Source organism: Bombus flavifrons, chromosome 4, assembly GCF_040668555.2.
Source record: "Bombus flavifrons isolate JBK064 chromosome 4, iyBomFlav1_principal, whole genome shotgun sequence".
In the NCBI taxonomy this organism is placed as follows: domain Eukaryota; kingdom Metazoa; phylum Arthropoda; class Insecta; order Hymenoptera; family Apidae; genus Bombus; species Bombus flavifrons.
In genome coordinates this window covers 14,845,118-14,866,771 of record NC_138445.1, presented here as the reverse complement: position 1 = coordinate 14,866,771, position 21,654 = coordinate 14,845,118, and the positions used below count along the sequence as shown (strand labels likewise).

Below are 21,654 nucleotides of genomic sequence, written 5' to 3'. Positions count from 1 at the left end.
AAATCAACGAAAGCAAAGATTAATTAATTAATCCCGTGATACGAGACCAAAAAAAAAGAGCAGCGACATCGGTATCCTCGTTATCGTTCCAGGGACAAGAAGATATAATTAAGCGATGCAAACACGTTCGAGAACGTTTGGCCGTCGTAACGACAAGCTGCTGCTCCTTCTGCGAAGCTTCTTTTCAAGGCCATGAAACAGCAAAAATAGATGATAAAAATCCGATAGCTCGTGTATACCAGCAACATCATCCCTGTCCATTAACTCGATTCCTCTTCGGGCGTTATTCGTGCACCGTTTAAAACAAGATCCCAGCCATGAAAATTCTATTTCCACGATCCTGTTCCTCGCTGGTTTACCACGAAATCTTCATGCCCGACCATTTTTCACTGCCTCTCCCATCCCCAACCTCGTGTCTCGTCTCCAAGATTTCGCGATTAATTTCGAAATTCTGCGACGTGGATTTACGTACGTGTAACATGTGGGAATATAAAGTTCGAATTTCTTACAACACGGTGTAAGATGCATCTGCAATGTGCTTCAGAGAAACGTGATTCACTCGTATTTGCGTACTACCAGTTGTCGAGTGTCAGATTGGGAAGCTTCTGCGAGTTTACGATGCTGGTGTACAGTAACATGTTTCTGCGAGCGTTTTTTCGGAAAGTAGTCTTCCTTTTTATCTTTCCATGGTTATTGTATCTTTAAGCTCTATTTACTGTGTTCCAGAAATTTATAGTTTTAACCCTGTCCCGGTGCGTATCATTCTTCATGCCCCTATTTCGTTTATATTCAATAGCAATTTATATTCGTAGAATTTGACAAATTTTCTAGCGATAGAAGAATGAGATTCGGTCACGATTGGCCCCGAATAACACAGCGATGTTCGATTAAGCTATTAATATTATTTAGTGCGTTAAATATAACTTGCACTGTATCTCACTTTACCGTTTTTTGAATAGGAGATCTTTAACATTCCTACGTCGTAATCGTAAATTTCCTTGTATAAATGGTCAACTAACAGCGAGTATTGTAGTAATGCACACATTCGGCCCCAAATGCTGGACAGATCGGGGCAAACAGCCGATAAATCCTGGCGGGAATTTAATAAAGTTGCCGTGACGGTCTAGCTAAACGCACCCCCACTCTTAAAGCGGCGGGAAAAAAGCGGGAAACGCGTTTAACGCGTAGCGGCACGAGAGGCGACAAATTCCGATGGTGAGCCCATTACGCGTCATTCCCCATCGGCATTCGACGACTATGAACCCCTTTAGCCGGCGTAAAACGCATAATGAACGCGGACAACTTTCCAGCCATTGTCCGTCCATCGTAATTCTTCCTTGCAAGTCGTGCGACGATCCTCTCTTTCCACCAATTTTAATGTTCTCCAAGCGTTTAAGGTTCAGCAGATGGATTCTTTTTCGCGAGACTGCGCGTTCGATTTCGTGGAAATGTTCGAGAATGTTTCATAATGTATTTAATGGTTTCGAGATGGAAATTTGAAAGGTCTTTGACACTGGATCGAACCAAGGCTTTTCCCATCTTCTGTTATTCCACTCTTCGTTAACTTTAACTTACGATTAAAATTCCAGAGAGATTAAAAAAGTAACATTTTCATAAATAGATTTTCATATAATTAAAAACAATCGGAGGAAATTATATAAATATCCGAAATTAGTTAAAATTACTTGTCTGGCAGAGATTTCCATCTTCTTCTAAAATTCTTCTACGTTGAAATCTGAATTTCTTCGAATGTTAATCTCTCTGGAAATCTAAAATTTCCATTTCGTTAAAAATTAAACAGCTTATCAAAATTTCTTTTTCATTTCTCCGTGTTTCTACCGACGAACAGATTGAACATCTGGAAGTCATAGCAGTCGAGTGTCATTTAAAGATCAGTTACGACTGACAGATAGAAAGAAAACGGGGGAAAAAGAAGGCTAAACGGCGATTTCTTCGGTCGGTATAGAGCAGTTAAGTCTGCTAAGGGATGATCGTGCAGTTAGTCAGCCGTTTCCGGGCAATCAATCACCTCTTCCCAGTCGGGTTTTGCCAGGAAAAAATGAGCCCAGCCCATCGGACGTAGCAAACGTGACTCCGACGGGAAAAAAGTTACGTAAAGCCTCTGCTAGAAATATTCGCTTCGTCAATCGATAAAACATCCCTGTTCGTCATATCGAATTGATTCAACGTCCAACATCATATTTGCTGATGATACTACTTAAATTCCAGGTATTTAGAGAAATATATCGAGACTACGAAAGAATCGGAGAAACGTTGTTTGCTTGAACTCGATTCAAAAATTAATCAAATTAATCAAATCAATTGAATTTTGATAGTTTCCATCGCTTCCAATGGATAATATTTCCTTCCTGTCGTAGACTTTTATCATATGCGCTTTCGGTTACTGTCACGAACGTAGAATTATTCATTTCAATTATTCAATTCAATTATTCACCTTACTGGTTCAAATCGGTTCAAAGCAATCTTGATCATCCAACATCCCCGCCGTCATTTTACCACTATACTTCGTACAATATTTAAGAGTGAATTACTAATCACGAAGCTTAAATCCAGTCATCTATTTGACGTAATCCTCAATTTCGCATTATACATTTACCTATTCGGAAGCTAATTATAGTTAAATCACCTTGTAATTAAAGCAACAGGCATTGCGTTCTACTGGAACTATCGGAATTACATATATTAAACAGAACATAGTATACTTTAATGACAATAAAATATTTTCTCAGCGCAAAGATCGTGTAGTTTGATCCGTAAAAATGAAGATACGAAAAGTTTCAATCGAAGAAGTGTATATTATTTCCTGTTTAATTACAATTTTGTTATATCACCCTGTGTGTTAACCTATCACAAGCTTCAATAATCGTTTTAACACGTCTGTTTTTATCGATAAAATTCATCGAGAATATCCCACCTCTATCGACCAACCATCGAACAGCATCCTTTGTCCAACATCAACTACGACGCGCTTCCCGGTTGAAGCCTGCTAATCCTCAATTTAAAATTCGATTCTCGTAACCGCCTAAACGGCGGAAGTTTTACGGCCGGGTCGCAACAGGATTTACCGAGTTTTCCGCAAACTTAAATTGCGTGTCGAAGCGAACGCAATCCGATAATTTGCAAACAGAGAGAGGCCGCTTCATCCCTACAGAAACCTGGAATAAAAACAAAGGGACGAAAACGTTTGTCGAGAGCTAATAACATTCTCACGAGTGCAATTACATTTTCCTTCCGATTCCGCTGGATGGAGCTGAATGCAGCTGAATGGAGCTGCAATGGAGAAAAAGAGTAGAGTAGCCGTTTGCGTTACGACCACTTCCGGTTGCAAGCTCGCGTCTACTGTAGCAGCTTAATAGCCACTATACACCGTGGACCTAAATTCCTAGTGCAAGTGAAACCAAGGATACGCTATGGCTCGAAAGAAAATCAAAGATAGTGAGACTGTCTACTACGGTGAACTACATATACGTTTTATAACAATTAATTAAAATGGTCTCAGAAGGATCCAATCAAAATTATGTCATCTTTCGCGATTCAACAACTGCAAATCGATCTATCGAAAATAACGTAATAACAATGATGTTACTCCTTAAAAATACTCCATTTAAAATACTCGTTATAATATCTCATGGATAAAAATTCTCTATTTTAGAATCCATCTTGTTATTTATGTGCGCGAAGATACGAATTTGCATAAAAATCCGCGGTCTACCGATATGCGTAACACAAAAATTACTGTGTACCGTCTTATCCTATAGTACTTTTCAGTTTTATTCTCACTCGTAAAGTCGCTTATTTTTCTTGTTCCTTGAATTTAGGTTCACGATGTATGTGGCTCGTTTAATTTCGTAGTCAAACAAAAGATTGGACGGCAGATGTTGGTTCGAGCGCGACTTGCCTCCGAGTACTTTTCATAGTTTTTCGCTTTCTCACCTTCCGCTCTCTAGACTACGCTACGAATAGATTATGCTACATATTGCAGCGTAATACCGCGATTCTCAAGGAATTTGCTAGGCGGCGAGCTCGGCTATGCTCGTACGATGATGATGGCGCATTGTACGCCGTGAAGGAAAGGATGATGAGTGAGAAACGTTTTCAAAGTACTGGCGAGGTTAGAGAATATTGCTCGTGCTAGACGTCTCCCATGGAAAAATGTTCAATAGCAGTGTTATCTTGTTACTATCGACTATTTTTATATTACGTAAGATGGTCCATGAATTATGAATGCGGCATTTAATTTATTGTCGTCTTAATAGCACACAGCGTATAGCCAAATTTCCTAACCAAATTAGCAGAATTTTTTCGTAGATGACGAATCGTGCAGGCCGAACGAGACTTTTGTCCGCGTATCGGTTTAGAACACGAGGAGAGGAGAACTTCCGGGCTCGTTGCGCGGCAATTAGTCGGGAAAGTTGCAGAAGCTCGGTCGGTTGGGAATTTCAGACGGTCGCGCCGTGCGGCGCAATTAAAAAAGCGCGAGGAAATCGGCCGGTTGCGCCGGAAGTTCCGCGACGGAAGAGCAATTCCGGCCTACTCACCCTGTCGTGCTCGTCGTCCGCTATACTGTTCCGAGATAATTACATTTTTTTCGCTGGAATCCTTGCCCGCTCTTTTTTGTTTACGCGCGGCCTACTTTCTCCCGCAGTTTCGTTTAATATGAATGCCGCTTTAAAGCGTTTAAAAAAGAAAGAATTGACCCGTTTCGCGGATATTAGCAGTGCCGTCGAGTTTCCCTGTTTCCGTTTAAAACGACGGCTAACTAGGTAGATCGATGTAAAGTTAGGAAGACGATGAAAATTCGAAAGAAGGATCAGTCGGTAGCAGTGTGTGTTCTATATATATAATTATTAATTCTATATAATTTAAAATGTTTGCTAATTGTAGACGATATTTGTTCAGGATTGGCTTAACTCCAAACAGCAACGTATGGGTGGGAGCATGGTGGATAGGTTTCCTAGCAGCTGCGGTTATATGTTTCGTAATTGCTATACCGATCTTGGCGTTTCCGGCAGCTTTACCTGGTATGTCAACTTCAATTTGGAAAAGACGTTGCAAAGATTTTCCCTTTCTACCATCTGGAACTAGTAATTTAAAATATACATGTGTAAGAAACAGATCTGTAACGTTTGACGTTATAGACGTCGGTTTTGTTATTACGTACTAATTATCAGAAATCAATTTCATTCTGTCATCGTATTCGTTTTACACGACTGTAATGATACTAAAGACTAAAATCATACTAGTCGTTCTTTTCATATAATAAAACTAATATTTACATAGTTCATATATTCATATAAACTACGTACTTGCCAAGATACGCAATAGTCGAAATATTTCTCGCTAGTGGAACGTTAATCGACTCTTCAACGATGACGCCTCTTTTCTCAGGTTCGGAGAAATTAGCCAAAGAGCGGGTGTCAGAGGCGCATCAGAAGCCCGAGCAGCCGTCCTCGAGCGATCGAGGGGAGGCGTTCTCGAAAATACGTGAACTACCTCGTGCTCTGACCGATCTGCTCGGTAATCCAGGATTTTTCATGTTGAATCTGGCAGGTGCCAGTGAAGGATTGCTTATCGCTGGTTTCGCCGCGTTCCTGCCGAAGCTGATCGAAAATCAATTCAACGTCAGCCCTAGCTCCGCTGCGTTACTAATGGGTGAATAATATTCAAACATTCTGTTGTAATCAATCAAAAAAGAAAAAAGAGAGCGAGAGAGAAAGTCGCGTGACTCTCGTCCATCGTAACGCGTAATCGTCCACATTTTTCGTCAAATACTCGAAACATTTTTTATTCTCCTCTTTCATCGTGCTTTTTTTTCTTTTACTCTCTTTGCGCAACATAAAATATCGGCTGAACGATATGTTACCGTCAGATATCTGGGCGGATGTCGCAAACATAAATCATCGTCAACATTTTTATACAGCGTGTTTCAAATAGACCAAATTGTAGCTTGATACGTGGAAGGTTGAAAAGGATTTCAATAGGCAAGAATCAAATCATTTCAAATGATAATCGTAGGTAACATAAAAGTCAGATCACAAAAATAGACCTATCATGTATCTTTTTCCTTTGAGTCGATATTTCATTTTGACTAATAAAATCTTTTTTCCTCTTCTACCTTCCCACAGCGATAAATTGGCATCTTTGCGTGAAACATCCTGTATTTCGACGTCCACGATATATTTACGATTGGCTAATATTTCGACGTAATTTCGCGAAATTTCGGCACGACCAGGAGGACCTAAACTCGCGTGCAAACTGGTACTCGAATGAAATGGACCTCTTTTTATAACTGTTTTTATCTTTCTTTTTTGTGTGTGTTTTTTAGGTCTAGTGACAGTACCCGCTGGCGGTGGCGGTACCTTCCTCGGTGGTTATCTCATAAAGCGTTTTAATTTGCCGTGCTCGGGCATTTTAAAGTTCTGTCTGCTGGCCACCGCGTCGTGTATCGCCTTCACTTTGTGCTTCGTTCTCAACTGCCCGAATTTAAACTTCGCCGGAGTCACCGTACCCTACTCCGACCAAACCAAGTACGTGATTGTTTTCTATCCGTGTGTGCATTAATTTCGTTTATTTGTTTAAAACTAGCTTTAGTACAGTAGCGAGTAAAATTGCGTATCAGAAACTCCATTTTCTAGTTGCTTCACTTCGCGTTCCAAACTAGCGAAAAATGTGACAATTTTGCCTGTATGCATATTTATAACTTTATCGACGATGTATGATATGTCTGCTTCTCGTTCTTTTTACCTCTATCTCCGCTTTCATTTATTTTTACCTATTTTCGTGTTTCTATACCTTTCGTTTTTTTATGGCAGTCGAGAAAAACCAAATACGAGGAAATTCTATCTATTTATCATAAATTCTGATTGCATCTTAATAATCTCAATAGAATAATGAATAATATCGCGACTAACTGTATAGCAATACTTGAGTAAGAAAACGTTGACTATTACTTCAAAGTAGATTAATAAACTTTCTATTGCATACTTTCGTCACAATTCGAAGCGAGTGGGTTCATGCAGATCTACTACTTCAGCTATATCCATATAAATATTATGAGAAGTTGCAAGAGATATAAATTGTTACGTAATTAAGAAATTTTACGTTTGCAGGAAATCTTTTTCACTGGACAGCACGTGCAATAACGGTTGCGGCTGCTCGAGGTCAGAGTTCAGTCCAATATGCGGAGTTGATGGGATCACGTACTATTCCCCTTGTCATGCAGGATGTTATCAAGGAACGAGGATAAATAACGTCGAAGTCAGTATGATTTCTTATCGCACTTAGTATGCAAACTCGTGAATGCCTAGCCTGTTTCTTCGAACTATATGTATATACATGTGTATATATTTTCCTTAATCTTCGCCTTGTCTTTATTGCTAACGTGCTATTTCAGATATTTCATGAAAGCGTAGGCTCGTTAGAAACAGAAACTCATTCACTTGCAAGTTTGCAGCGTTACTTTATTATTAAACGTTAAATTAGTATTATTATCTTATTCTATTATTTATCAGATCTCGTTCAAATAAATGTTCAATTCCCAATTGAAAAGGAATTTATCAATGTCCATTTTTTATTTATTTTATTCATTGTAAACGAAAATAGCCGATCGCTAATGAAACTAATTTGTAGTCATTGCGTTAATGTTACCGTTTTGTATTTTACAGGTATATTCAGACTGCACCTGCATACGCGAGCCACCGATAAATCTGACCACCGGTGGCAATGTGATCAGTTACGAGGCAATAAATACGACTTGCAACACATCGTGCTCCTACCTATGGCCCTTCATTACTCTAGCGTTTTGCAACATGTTCATAACTTTTCTTTGCACGATGCCCGCGCTTTCAGCGACGCTTCGCGTCGTTCGAGATGATCAGAGATCGTTTGCCTTGGGTATTCAGTGGATTAAAGTTAGAATTCTGGGCACGATACCTGCACCTATGGTGTTCGGCGCACTTATAGACGACACTTGCATTTTATGGAATGGAACCTGCGACGGTGGAGGATCCTGCCTCGTTTACGATAATTTATACATGAGCAGGTACGTACGACAAAATAAATATATATCGATATAAGTATTTGTTAAGATTTGCCATCGATCGTCCTTAAAGAGTTAAACATACACGACAAATTTCTGCTTAATCGTTTCTAAGTTTATGGACTGATAGGAAATTGCACTCGTGTCGAATACTCTTTGTATACTTTTATTTATGTAAAATGAATTTCTACTATTCAGAAATCGATAAAAAGTAGGATTGTATATTTGTATTTCTTTGTCTATGTTTTGTTATTTATTCTATTTATTCTACTACTGTACAGACCATAATAATGTTTCTGTAATTCATCTATATACATAGATATTACTACTATGTAGGTTAGTGTATATGGAATTTCGTATCCATATAAAGATTACATGGTTCCAATTCCCATAAGAATTGACTTTCATTGTCAAAAACATTTACACTGTTTCAGGTACATGCTGGCTTTAGCCTTCATCGGTAAAGCAGCGTCCCTCCTTTTCTTTTTCCTGGCTTGGTGGACGTACATTCCTCCGAACAGAAGAGTTACACAAAATTCGCGAGAAGAACCAACAACGACGTTAATGTTAAACGATACTCAGCACGAAGGCCCAACCACACCGGCAACGATAAACCCTATAATCGATCCATAAACGATAATCTGACGATTATCTATGATAATCTACATTTAATAAGAATTTTCAATGTCTGTCAAACTTATCGAAGGAAACTATCGATTGAATGAGTTTTCAAAGCGATTTACGCTTGTTGCTGCTCCATTACAAGTAGATGACGCTATTTGCTGGTCTGTTAAAGCCAGTATCGGTAATGCAGAACCTAGCTTGTTCGATTTGGTAGGTACACTTTTTAATGGGAGATGTTTCAAAAGAATGTGTTAGCATATAGCTTTAATATACGTGTTTAATAATTCTGTTTATAGTTTGTTGTAGAATAACTGAGAGAAAATGTAAATGGATAGATAGATTATTTAATACTTCTACTTTATAATATAGGTCGTGCTTATAATTAAAGATCACAGGAGAAGAATATAACAAGTAACAATTTTCATGTTTTACAGAGGAATAATTTAAAAATTCAATACGTTGCCAATTTCTCTATTTTTATATAATTTTAGCATTAAATATGTGTATATGTTTGCCATTTCCTCCAACATTCCAAAAATATTGATCGTCACGGAGCTTCGTGGATTTATTAGCTATTTGGAAAAGAGTTGTATCTTTGGATTTAACAAATCTTTTTCAGAACTATGTGAATGTGTTAAGATATCCCCTTCTAGCCGTAAAGTAGCATCAAAATTTGAAAATCGACACGAATAGACTTAACACGTTTTTTCCTGTGATCTTCCACCGTGAGACGAAACAATTTCATCTATAGGTTAACTTTTAAGGGATTTATAAAAAGCGCGTTTATTTATTATTATTGTACATGTAGTAAGCGTAAAACAGATATGGCACATTCGTGAGGAAAAATCGATATATGTGAATGTGACTCTGTAGCGAATATAACTGTGAAAGCAGCGAAACTCGGATATGACTATTTATTTCGAGAATTGTTTAAAATTGTACAGATACATTTATACGACTTGTAATAAGTAGAATACTTCTTGTAAGAGCTGTTCACTGCCAGAATTATTGTAAAGAACGTATCGTTGTTTTTTAATATTTGAATTATCAGTATCAATTATAAGATATGATATGGGCAAGTGCACTTGTAGTCCTTTTCGATGTTTATTATGTATGTACTTTCTAACATGAAATAATTCATTCGTAAGGTTCTAATTTGAATACATAATACTAAGGATAGAAAAAAGGCTGGGTCTACGCGAGCTACTTGCGAACAGCAGTGTGGACTCAGCCTAACAGGATGAACATTCGCTTGATATATCACTACGCTTTCTGTACTCTTCTATAGAAATGAATAGTCACAGCTAGACACTGGATCAAAGAAGACTATCAAAGTTATCTAGAATTGTATCATTGTATTGTCCTCTGCTATCTGATCTAAATGTGATTACAACTCGTGTAACAACCTATAATTATAACCCTCGTATTTACCGACCGTCAATTAAACCCGAAGAATGTATTTACCGCAGATAATCGATGTTTGAGGTAAAAGAAACTATACATCTTCGTCTTATTTATGCGATATACATATAATTGTTACTGCGATCAGCTGAATTATTGTATCACAAAAATGCCTCTGGAAGACATTGTTTTTCATAGAATTGATATACCATATTTGTATGATGTTATTGCTTGTATAAAAGACATAGTATCTAAAGGAAATGGAACAACCTCTATTGTGAATTGATATTTGTAATAGTATATACAATTATGGATATAGTTGCAAGTTCTGGTATGGATTTTAGCATATCCCTTTCACATGTTGGATAACCTCGATATATCAATTTGGAATTTTGTATATTAAGATTTTATATGTCGCCTTTAACGGAACGTTTTATTCAGAAAATCGTCGAGAACATCGGCACCAATTAAAAATTTCTAGAGGACGAATCGTACAAATTTTATTAGCCAGTTTTTAAAAGGATATGGAAAATTTCAAGTGGTAAAAGATTTTTATTGAACATTTTCTATGAGTGCAGTTCGTCGATGAAAGTAAAAATGCTTGAAATAACCAATCGAGTAAATTTGAAATACGGGAATATATTGTGAAATGTTATTTATATCGGTTTGATACGAAACATTTTGTGCGGTTTCTAATTGTAATTATCTTCGTTACGATAAATATGTTTAACACGTGTATTGTACGCGTCACTAATAAAGAGCTAGTAAAATACGTTAACCAATCTAGTGTTCCTTATCCTTGTTATCAGTAATTTATGAAACTATAATACGATAGCTAGTAACATTTACCACAAAATTGTCCGTGAAATTAAATTAATTTCCAAAAATGTGGTAACCATAGTGGTTAAAATTGAAACGAAATTTTAATACTACTAAACTATGTATAGGTAGACACACTCCGTAACTACTCACGTGTCAAGTAATCTCATTGTTAAAAGGATTTCATTGTTCTTTATGTAATGTCCGCGTTGAATAAGCTTTCATGCCATATTTTTGCATTATATGTCAAGAACGTTGCAGTTAATCTAATTTTTTCTAACTTAGAGTCAGAGGGATCAGTTGGCAAATTAACATACACATATGTATGTAAAAGTACACACTCGTCTGTGCTATAACACTAGTAATGGTCGGAATTAAAATGACACGCATTTACGGAATTATGGACCCTAGTCGACTTTTTCAACTACATAAAACAAGAATCACAGCCAATCAGCTCGTATTATTTTTTATATAATTAATAATTGTATCACGTATAGTAATGCGATTAGTAATTATATATGAAATAATACCGATTGCCCGAGTCTCGCCGACGTGGAGGTTGCTGCGAGTGGAGAGCCACCCTATCCACGATCCCATCCACTCTCCTTTCACGCACAAAAATTTATTTGTTTAAAACATCAATTTATAAAAAAATTCTCCTCTTAGCGTGCGATTGCAAAACGATCGATTCTTTTTGCTAATGCTAATCTTGAAAATAAAAATAAATTAAATCTTAAATCAACTGTGTAATTCAATATGAGACGCTATTTCGTGATCATATCAAATATTGTACATTTTCATGACAATGAAAGTTCGATTGACTCTCATTGGCATGAAAATGTAGATAATTAATAATTAAAATAAAAGAAAATAAATAGAATATGTCCCATAAAGAATTACACTTTTTACTTACAAATTACCCATTTTCTACGTATCCACCTTATTACTTTTAATTCTCAATTGGTATCATTGTGTTGGGAGTGATTTGGAATAGGTTAGAATGAAACTGTTCGATTTTAGAAAATTTTATTTCAATGTATATTCTGCATTTTACGTGATAAGGATGTTTTATTATGTAAAATATGCAATACAAATAAATGGTCAATATGTTAAATTGTTAGCAGTTAAATACGATTTTCACCAATTGAGGATTAATGATACATGTATTAAATACTAACACACTTACATAAGTAAGCGCTAACAATACTAGGAAGCAGTACTTTCTACCATTACTTTTCTACTAACTACCTACAACCTATAATGATAAACCTGGCCCGACTTAAGAATAGCCTAACTTTCTAATCATCGTAGTCATAACCTTTATTCAATTTAAAGACACGTCTTGTCTAATTGTAAATTTAAGTTAACCTGACTATATAAGAATTTAAAAATTTGTGGATCCAACCTAACTAAAAACCTAACAATCTGTTCATGGATCCTATCTATCTAAAGATTCAATTGGTATAATAAGGGAAGAGAAAGGGAATATTATATGGGATATAAATCTTCTTCTGATGATTTCATGATGATTCCTGAAACAAACACAAAATATAAAAAATGCAGGAAAATTCTTAATATAAATAAATGCTCCAAATGCGGATAAATATTTCTCAGTACGTAGTTATATACTTTCACTTATCCATGTTATTGAAATAAGTCTTTGACGTACTTATACGAATCTATAACAAGCTAATTTATTAGTACATCAAAAAAATTGATGGTAGGGAGGAAGCACGAAAAGATCAGATTATCAAAATATTGTTCTAAATGCAAAGCAATTTGAAGTTGAACTTTTGACTCGAATACTAAGATGAAAGAAGAATGGACTAAAAAAATTACTAAACTAAACAGCTTTACATGAAACTAAGCTTTTAATATATTCAATGACTTCTCGGGTAATTTGGATGCTACTTAGACTTGTATATTTAAGTATTAAGTAAATAGATAACAAAATTATTTCAAAATCATATAATAGTACTACAACAAATTAAAAAATGTTTACAAATATCAAATAGATAAGTTTATCAGCAGTATTTTCAAAAGCAAATGGTCTGGGATTAGGAGGTGCTGAAAAAGAAGTCGCTGGCCTGAAGGGCCATCCACTCGATGTAGACTCGAACAACCCGTGAGTGGAATAACTTTTCTGTTTCGCAACGCTAATTTATTAAATTCAGCTATAAAACAGAAAATTGATATTGTTCAAATAGAAGAGAACACGATAAGTATTCTGGTATAAAACTTAAGAAATTCTAATCATTGATAATAAGAAATGCTAAGAACAATCGCGCGAACTATTATAATTCGCAATACTACAGCAAACACGATCGTTATTTCATCGCAACGCTAATTCAAACCGTAGTCACTATTTTCTCGCAATTCTGATTCAAAACGCGAAATTCACATTTTTTCGCAACTCTAATTTCCAACGCGAAACTTCAACTACTTCGCAACTCTATCAATTCAAACCGGTATTAATCATTCGCAACACTAAGAAAAAACCGCGATTTGCCCAATGTAATGATGAGGTGATATGTAAATTGACCAGAAGAGAACTAAATACTACTACAAATACTAAAGACGAGCATAGTGACAAAGTGGTAATACGAATGAATTTCCATGCTCTGGATGGTCCAGAGGATGGAGAGCCATTAGTAGTTGCCCTCTTGAGTGGCAGTTTGCCGGGCCTCTTGGGCTTATAGCCTCTTCTTTCTTCGGGCGCAATGCCCGCTGAAACTTAAATCTAAGCTCGAGTCTTCTAAGTCGCAAATAAAAAAAAACTTATAAAGGTGAAACACAAATATAAACCGCGGAAGCTGATTCAAGTGCACATGGACTGACCAACGATCACAGCGGTGATGGTTGCTCATTTGCATGTGCGTGCTCGAGCGCGCAATTCAAAAAACCGATAGGCAAAACCATAAACGAGTGACATTCCCCACTAGTTCTAGTTTTACTGACGATTTTTCAAATTAGATTCCCTGAAACAGATTGGTCACGCGAAAACGCGCCTACCCGACCTGAGACTGTGCCAACCTGCCCGGCCCTACCTACTTAGGATTAACAGACATACCAGAAAGTATACTACCTATCCTACCTAGTCCTATATTTAAAAATTGGCAAAACAGACATACCAACACACTCACTCCACGGTTCTCATACATAACACCCGGGTGCAAGAGCCTACACTAGAGAGAACGTCCCGGGACGCCTCCGACACCCGAGTTTGGCATTCAACTTTCACACTCTAATTTACGTACCGTTTTCCTGAAATCGACTGACGATAACTAGCGACCATTGCGTAGAATGCGATATAAATACATTCTAATCTTAATTAGAAATAAGTTTACAATTGAAGAAATACATGCATTGCATTTTCTAAAGAAGTGACGTCATTTGAAGAAATGGTACGAAATTTGGTACCATCACTTTGTTATTTGAATGTTATAATAGTAGAATGAAGGGTATTATCGTCTATGTTTGTACATTTTATATTATGTATATTTGTATATCTATATTATATATATTGTATAAATTGAATATTAATAATTGAAATGACGACGCAAATCCACAGCCTAACCACACACACACACACACAGTGTGGAAATTACGTCGCGCACGATACGCCGATTGTCGTCAGTCGCTAACAAATTATTAAGTTTATGGTCATCGTACTCATCGTCTTTCCTTCACCCACGTAGCACCTGGGCACGTAAGTGAGATCCTGGCAATGAGTACGGAAAGGGTTAAACCTGAAAATCCTAATCTAAAAAATGATTAGTATATTTGCTTTGTATGCATCTAAATGACTATTATTCTTTCGTTTTTTATTTATTCATTATATTTGAAATTATTGTGAATCTATGTTACTTTACTGAACTTAATAGTTTAATAAATTATTTAAATTCTACTATTGCAAAAAAGATAGGCAAAGGACACAGAATTTGTTTATGAAAGAGAACACTAAAACTCAAAGATATATAATAATAGAATGCAGTTTAAACATTAATGTTAAGTAATCTCAGGCGATCTCTTCGTCAAAGCATATTTTCGAAATCACGAAAAAGTGTTTAAAGTGTTGCTTTGATTCCAAAATCTGACTGCCGCGAAATTTCTTCTTGCACATAAAAAATACATTTTTGTACGGAAAGAAGTGGACTTTAACAAACAAATTATATATAATATATATCTCCATCATTGTAGTTCTAATCTTTTTGTAACAAAGTCGTAGGATATTGTACTTCTCCGTCGCAAAATAATTAATTCAAGTAATTTTAACATTTATTATGTATTCAAATATTCTTTCATTTTATTTATACGCGTACTTATATCCATATGAATATATTTGACTTCATTCATGATCATTTATAATTAATTAATCAATTACTAACTACTACACAACATTATTCATGTTAATAAAAAACGCGATGTGCAAGAAGACCTATCCTGAACTAATAAATAAAACACATAAAAAGGAAATATGTATTACCACTCACGGGTATAATAAATACTCGCAGTCACTATGCTCGTAAAAAATTCTACGTGATACAACCAGTCACCCGTGTCGATTCGGACCTTTCATCCTACGACATGATTGAGTGACCAGAGGAACAAAAAGCATGCGACTCACAGTTACATACGAAGAACGATGTCGACAATGTTGACGTAACTCAGAGGAAACCACCGTGAAGGCCGTCATCCCGGAAGAATCATCAAACCTTACGGTAGAAGTACAGGTTGTGAAATATCTGTAACAAACATGGAATAGTATATATATAATCTATTGTTGAAGACAAAATTTTATAGTTTATTAATCTAATAAGAAAGAATAAAAATTTTCAGCAAATTTTATTTCTTGATTGCTTAATTATAATTTAAAAAAAATAAGAGAAACAGAATTAATTGAAGTACCTACATTTCTAGCTTTTGAAGCGCCATAAGATCCTATCCAGAGAACAAGAGGAAGTGCAGATCGTGAAAAAGCTGTAACAAAATATGTAACATTATAATTTATTCTTAAAACCACGGTGTTGATTGTTTCAAAAGTTCAAGAAAATGAAGTATGAAATTCTATTAAACTTAAAACTTTGACAATAATCAAAATTAAAATTCTAATAAACTGTAATTACTATAAGGATTCAAACTCTAATAGAACAATTTAAAATTTAGATTTTATAATCCAATATTGAAACTTTGAGACTTCATTCCAATAGATATTAAAATAATTCAAGCAATATACAAAGAACAAACTAAATTGGTAAATAATGTGCAAAAATACTTACATTGCCAGTCTCCAAGAGAGGGTTTATCCTCATGAGCACTGACTCGAATACCGAAAACGAACATATAAAAAAGTAAACTATATACAAAAAGAGAAATAAAAAATTACCAACGCGCCCAATAAATAACCGACGAACAAACACTAACTCTAATTTCACGTATAACTATTACAATTAGTATTAATAAGAGCTATTTTGCTCTAAAAAATATTGAAATTACAATTACGAAACAAACACTGACTCTACTAATCGCATTGCACGCGATCACAAAAACATTCTCTGAAAGTAAAACTGCGTTAGGAGGAGGTGGGCTGTAGGGAAGGAAGAAAAACATGTTTACATGTTTACATGTTTTCCTTCTTCCTCTTACTGAGCTTTTGTTTTGAAAAGTACTGCTGTTTGCTGCTGTCATAAAATTACATATTAAAACGATGTCTGAAAAAGCGTAAAATATTGTTTACAAATATTATAAAATTTGTATCTCTACACTGAACACTGACGAATACTCTAAATGCAATATAACTGGTTTTAGGGATTATATTGTGTTATCGAAGGCTGAGATATATCTTTTAATAGTAAACTGTATCACATTTATAAATACTCGAAAATTTTTGCAACAAATTCGGAATTGCTTGGCAAAACAGTTGCTTGAAGAGCAAATAATATTACGCGCCAAAAACTGAACTTGTAATGGCGTCTTCTTTAGAAACAATAAAAATTATTGATAAAAGTCGTGAGATGGCGATACTATAGAAAATTCACGCGGGAAACGAAACAAAGTGATTGGTTGCAATCTCTTAATGTAGAATATACATATATATACAATAAAATTAAGTCAATCGGCTTCAAATTAAATTAAATTAAAAAATCTATTCAAAAATATTTACTATCAAAATTTATTAAGGAAAGAGTACGAAAGAAGTAAATTCTATTTAAGATATATGTAGATCGAAACAATGAAATAATTCGTTTAATTTTTTTCGGAACGAAGGATTAGCAAAGTGAATTCTATAATTGTTTCCAATTTCATCTTAATATTCTCAAATATGAAATTATTCTTTAGTTCAATTATATTACATATTAACTATATAGTGCAAAGGTACGTATCAAATAAGTATTATACAATAAATACGTAATTGTATTACCAATGATCCAATGAAAAGATACTATAAACGTATGTATAAGTCTGCTTTCGTTACAATAATTAAAACATTCTATCATTCTAACAAACCTAACTCAATCTCCATGAGAAGCTGACAAATTGACTGTTAATCATCATGGCGTCCAAACGACGCTATTTTGAATTCCCAGTTATCGTCCCGCTATAGTCGAGCAACCTGCACAAAAGAAAATCATCAATTTAAAACAACCATATAGAATTATAATCAAAATGAGACAGAAACAATTCTAACTCGAAAGCTAATAACCAAACATACGATCAAAAGAAGAAAAAGAACAAAAAAGAATTTCAAATATTATTTAACTTTGTTATAATAATGTATAATAAATTAATAAGCGAACAACTGTTAACAACACAAACCTAATAATAGCGTACGAAGGCAGCGGAATATGAGTGAAGATACTACGCAGTTAATTAATAAATCGCGAACAACGAAAATTGACAGGTCCTTACGCGACGACTTTCGACACCGCAATGACGCTCCCCGCGACCCGTTCGCCTATCAAATGTCGGATGGGTGGGGATGTATGTTTATGTCGCGGGAAGTCGATCGTGTCGAATTAACTAATTTCCGAATATGATATGTATCTCTTCATTGGACATTAACGAATACTCGAAATGCAATATAACTGATTTTAGAGATTATGCTGTCTGTTACCGAAAGCTGAGATATGTATTCTAGTAATAAACTGTATCACATTTTATAAATACTCGAAAATCTTTGCAACAAATCCGGAATTCCTTGGCAAAACAGTTGCTTGAAGAGCAAATAATATTACGCGCCAAAAACTGAACTTGTAATGGCGTCTTCTTTAGAAACAATAAAAATTATCGATAAAAGTCGTGAGATGGTGATGCTATAGAACATTCACGCAAGAAATGCAGTATAGTATATGCAATCTGTCAAAGATTGCATATATACATACAATAAAATTAAATAAATCAACTTTAAATTAAATTAAATTAGGAAGTCTATTAAAAAATATTTACTATCGAAGTCAATTAAGGAAACAGTACGAAAGAAGTAGAAAAGTCTATTAAGAACATTCATTCTAATCGTTCAGAATTCTATTTCTAAGATATATGTGGATCGAAGCAATGGAATAATTCGTTTAATTTTTTTCGGAACGAAGGAATAACTTAATATATTCGAACTAGCAAAATGAATTCTATAATTTTTTCAATGTCACCTTAGTGTTCTCAAATATGAAATTGTTTGTTAATTCAATTGCACTACATATCAATTATATAATGTAAAGATATAAAATAAATACAATAACCGACTTCAAATTCTAGCTCGGAAGCTAATAATACAAACTACCGATAATTCTAATAACCAAATACACCATCGAGAAAAAAGAACGAAAAAGAATTTCAAATACTATTTAATTTTGTTATAATAATGTATAATAATTTAATAAGCGAACGAATGTTAATAATACAAACCTAATAATAGGAATAAGAGCGGAAATACTATGCAATTAATTAATACTTCTCGAACAACAAGAATTAACAGATCCTAAACATAGATAGATAGTAAACATATGTATATATATTTCGCCATTAATTACTCTATGGGTGGGGACATGTGTTTACGTGGCGGTAAATAGATCGTGTCAGATCAACGAATTTTTAAAAAAACTGTCTTGTGTGATGAAGCAAAGAAATGTTTTCAACAGCGATGATATCATGTTACACAATAAAGAAACAACATGTACGTTTGAAACGAATATAAATACGTATTAGAAAATAATGCATTTACTAATTAAATTTCATTATATAGAGGATGCGAATAATTAAATAGAGAATAAGTCGAATATGAAAATGCCTAAAGTTAAGTTTGGAAAATTTATAAATTGGTATGAAATATTATAATGGGTCGTAAGAATTAAAAATTTATAATTATTACTTTAAAAGTAGCTGCAATCACCGACGATCCTTAATCGATGATATCATATACGAGGTTATTGACTATACATTTAAACTATCTACACATATATGCGTATGTATTTGTTGGCATTCGTAACTACCATCAATACTGCAATCATAATCATGCATTTTTAATTAATAATCATCTGTAGATATGATCGCGTATCTATTTATCGACTGACATTATTGAGATTAAGGTTAGAATTTCTATATTTTTACGTATAAATTATGTATATATTATGGTTATATTTTGATAAAGCGATAATTATAAATTTGAGTTTATTATTATAAATAGAAGGCTATCACATTGTACTATAAGTTTTAGTCCACCGTTATAGAAATTTATGATTGATATATTATTACATAATATATGTGATATTATAATATGCTTGCATTATAATATTTAACATATTTATATACAATTACAGCAATAATTGTATGTTTATTTATATATTTAAATTTTACTAAGTGATTGACATACTATGTTACAAAACACTCTAACATGTGGCCTCTTGGTCTAGGGGTATGATTCCTGCTTTGGGTGCAGGAGGTCCCGGGTTCAAATCCCGGAGGGGCCCAATTTTTTTTATGCTGATATGAATTTTGTATCTAAAAATACTGTAAAGTATTTTTAGATATACATGTATATACATGTATACAAAGCATTAAGTAAGTTCTATTATATGAAGTGTCGTCTATTGAAATTAAGTAACATTTTACACAATTAAAAGAAACATATATTTTCTGTTAATATGTAGATATAAGCGTGTGAAATTATAAATATACACGAATTTAATGCTGGTAAAAAATTGTTTCTCAATATCTTGTTTTAACAAATGTTCTTTTATTTACTTTTTAGTAATAAAAAAGAGTGTTTACATTTTACAAACCTAATTTTTTAAACTTATATTATCATTCTTCATTAAAAATGTAAAAGGTATACATATTTTCATTCAATAATATACTTTAGATTCCATTAAAAAATATGGTAAATAAAATTCGTGACACTGTATATTATTTTAACGCGGTTAGAAAATTAATAAAAGTTTCATTAACGAGCACAATGTCGGTAGACTTAAATTAGCAAGTTCAAATTGCGCGCGGTATGTTTTCCTACTCCGGAGAAAGTCAAGATGGCGGATAGCGGCCAGTACGCAGTGCGCATGCACCAGTTCCTCAATGGTCGGGCAAAAACACAGCTGGTCTATGATCTCCGAAGGAAGCTGACGGTCGAACGCTATCAATGTGATTTTCGTGAAATTCTTACCGATCTACCGGTCAGATCGTGAGGTCAAGGCAAGCGTGCGCGTAAAATTCGTTCAGTGCTCGGCTCGTAGTGTCAGTGAGTGTGTTTAGATGTATACAAAACTCGTTAATCGCGGTGTCACCACGAGGATTTTTCACTGCCCTGGATACAAAGGAGTTTCGTGAGGTGCTTCGAGCGTCCTTTCGGTAAGTTTATCAAAACATCTACTTTAAATATTCGTCGCATCGGAGTCTCCTATGTCGCGTGTGCTATCGAATATTCGGTCAATCCGCAGAGCCAAGTGACTTTTTTCGATTTACCGAAAATTACATCGCGTGTCTACCAATATTTTCAGCGACTCTACGTTTTCCAGACTACCAAAATTCGTACTAAAATTCGGATAAAACAAAGTTCGTGGTATATTTTGTAGGATAAATTCTCTAAACAATTTCTATAAGCAAAATGATATTTTAAGTTGCAAAAACTCGAGGGATATGGCATGCAGCATCTTCAGAAATAGGTCAGAACAAAGTTTTCGTAATCTGGTCGCGAGGTTCCGGACAGGTATCGCCTGTTGAGAGAGAGAGATTCTTATCGTGCGTTATCTCTCGTTGCTCCCTTTGCATGTGGAACCCTTGGAAATGAACTGTCTTTGTTATCCCTCAGATTACACCAAAAAATCACAGTTCTCTGCTGAATTTTTCTTTTAGTTACGCAGCGTATATACTTAGATATAACCACTCTGTGACTATTTACAACTTGCAAACGGAAAATTTCCAACACGAAATCGTAGCTGAAAGCAATTCTTGAATAAGCGCGGCAAGTGATGAAGAAAGATATGTATATCTTAAAATCTTAATCTTGTGCTCGTCGCACGGTCGTTTTCGTTGTTCTTGTGTTCGCTGGTGTTTACGTACAAACACAGCTGTGCCATAATTCCATGGATAACGTTATCGCGCTACCGTAGTATCTATATAATATTGAGGTCTTGAACCTCTGTGTCTGTACAACTATTTTTACATTCTCGGTATGCTCTGTCACCGCGCGCGCGGCATCGAGAGTGGAATCCGGCTGTTGTCGAGCGGTGCACGGCCGTGGTACAGTCCTTAGGACTCTGACC

At 34.9% G+C, this 21,654-nt stretch overlaps 2 protein-coding genes, 1 long non-coding RNA gene and 1 other non-coding gene across 12 annotated transcripts in view; 3 read left to right on the top strand and 1 right to left on the bottom strand.

Moving 5' to 3' along the window:
- Oatp26F (Organic anion transporting polypeptide 26F) overlaps positions 1–10,862 on the top strand; it is a 47,596-nt gene extending 36,734 nt beyond the window's left edge. For all 8 annotated transcript variants that reach the window (XM_069110786.1, XM_069110785.1, XM_069110783.1 and 5 more), the window contains 6 exons: positions 4,921–5,042; positions 5,410–5,673; positions 6,347–6,548; positions 7,131–7,278; positions 7,686–8,062; positions 8,494–10,862. In XM_069110786.1, the coding sequence (XP_068966887.1) occupies positions 4,921–5,042; positions 5,410–5,673; positions 6,347–6,548; positions 7,131–7,278; positions 7,686–8,062; positions 8,494–8,692 (1,312 nt within the window). In that variant the 3' untranslated portion in view covers positions 8,693–10,862. The remainder of the gene's footprint in view (positions 1–4,920; positions 5,043–5,409; positions 5,674–6,346; positions 6,549–7,130; positions 7,279–7,685; positions 8,063–8,493) is intronic.
- On the bottom strand, positions 9,259–17,819 carry LOC138178682 (uncharacterized). Of its 2 annotated transcripts, none has more exons than XR_011172780.1 (6): positions 17,720–17,819; positions 17,411–17,516; positions 15,816–15,883; positions 15,531–15,648; positions 12,045–12,435; positions 9,259–11,327 (listed from the first exon to the last, which is right to left on the bottom strand). It is a non-coding gene; the product is annotated as an uncharacterized LOC138178682 (long non-coding RNA). The 2 variants fall into 2 exon arrangements; XR_011172781.1 differs by lacking the exon at positions 9,259–11,327 and adding an exon at positions 16,183–16,259 and having other exon boundaries at positions 11,807–12,435.
- A 1,975-nt stretch (positions 17,820–19,794) lies between these two features.
- Positions 19,795–19,866, top strand: TRNAP-UGG (transfer RNA proline (anticodon UGG)). Its single transcript has one exon. It is a non-coding gene; the product is annotated as a tRNA-Pro (tRNA).
- Positions 19,867–20,462: 596 nt separating this feature from the next.
- The window catches only part of LOC138178671 (solute carrier organic anion transporter family member 3A1), a 71,570-nt gene continuing 70,378 nt past the window's right edge, over positions 20,463–21,654 (top strand). The window contains exon 1 of the mRNA XM_069110777.1: positions 20,463–20,740. The gene's annotated coding sequence lies outside the window, so the exon portion shown is untranslated. The remainder of the gene's footprint in view (positions 20,741–21,654) is intronic.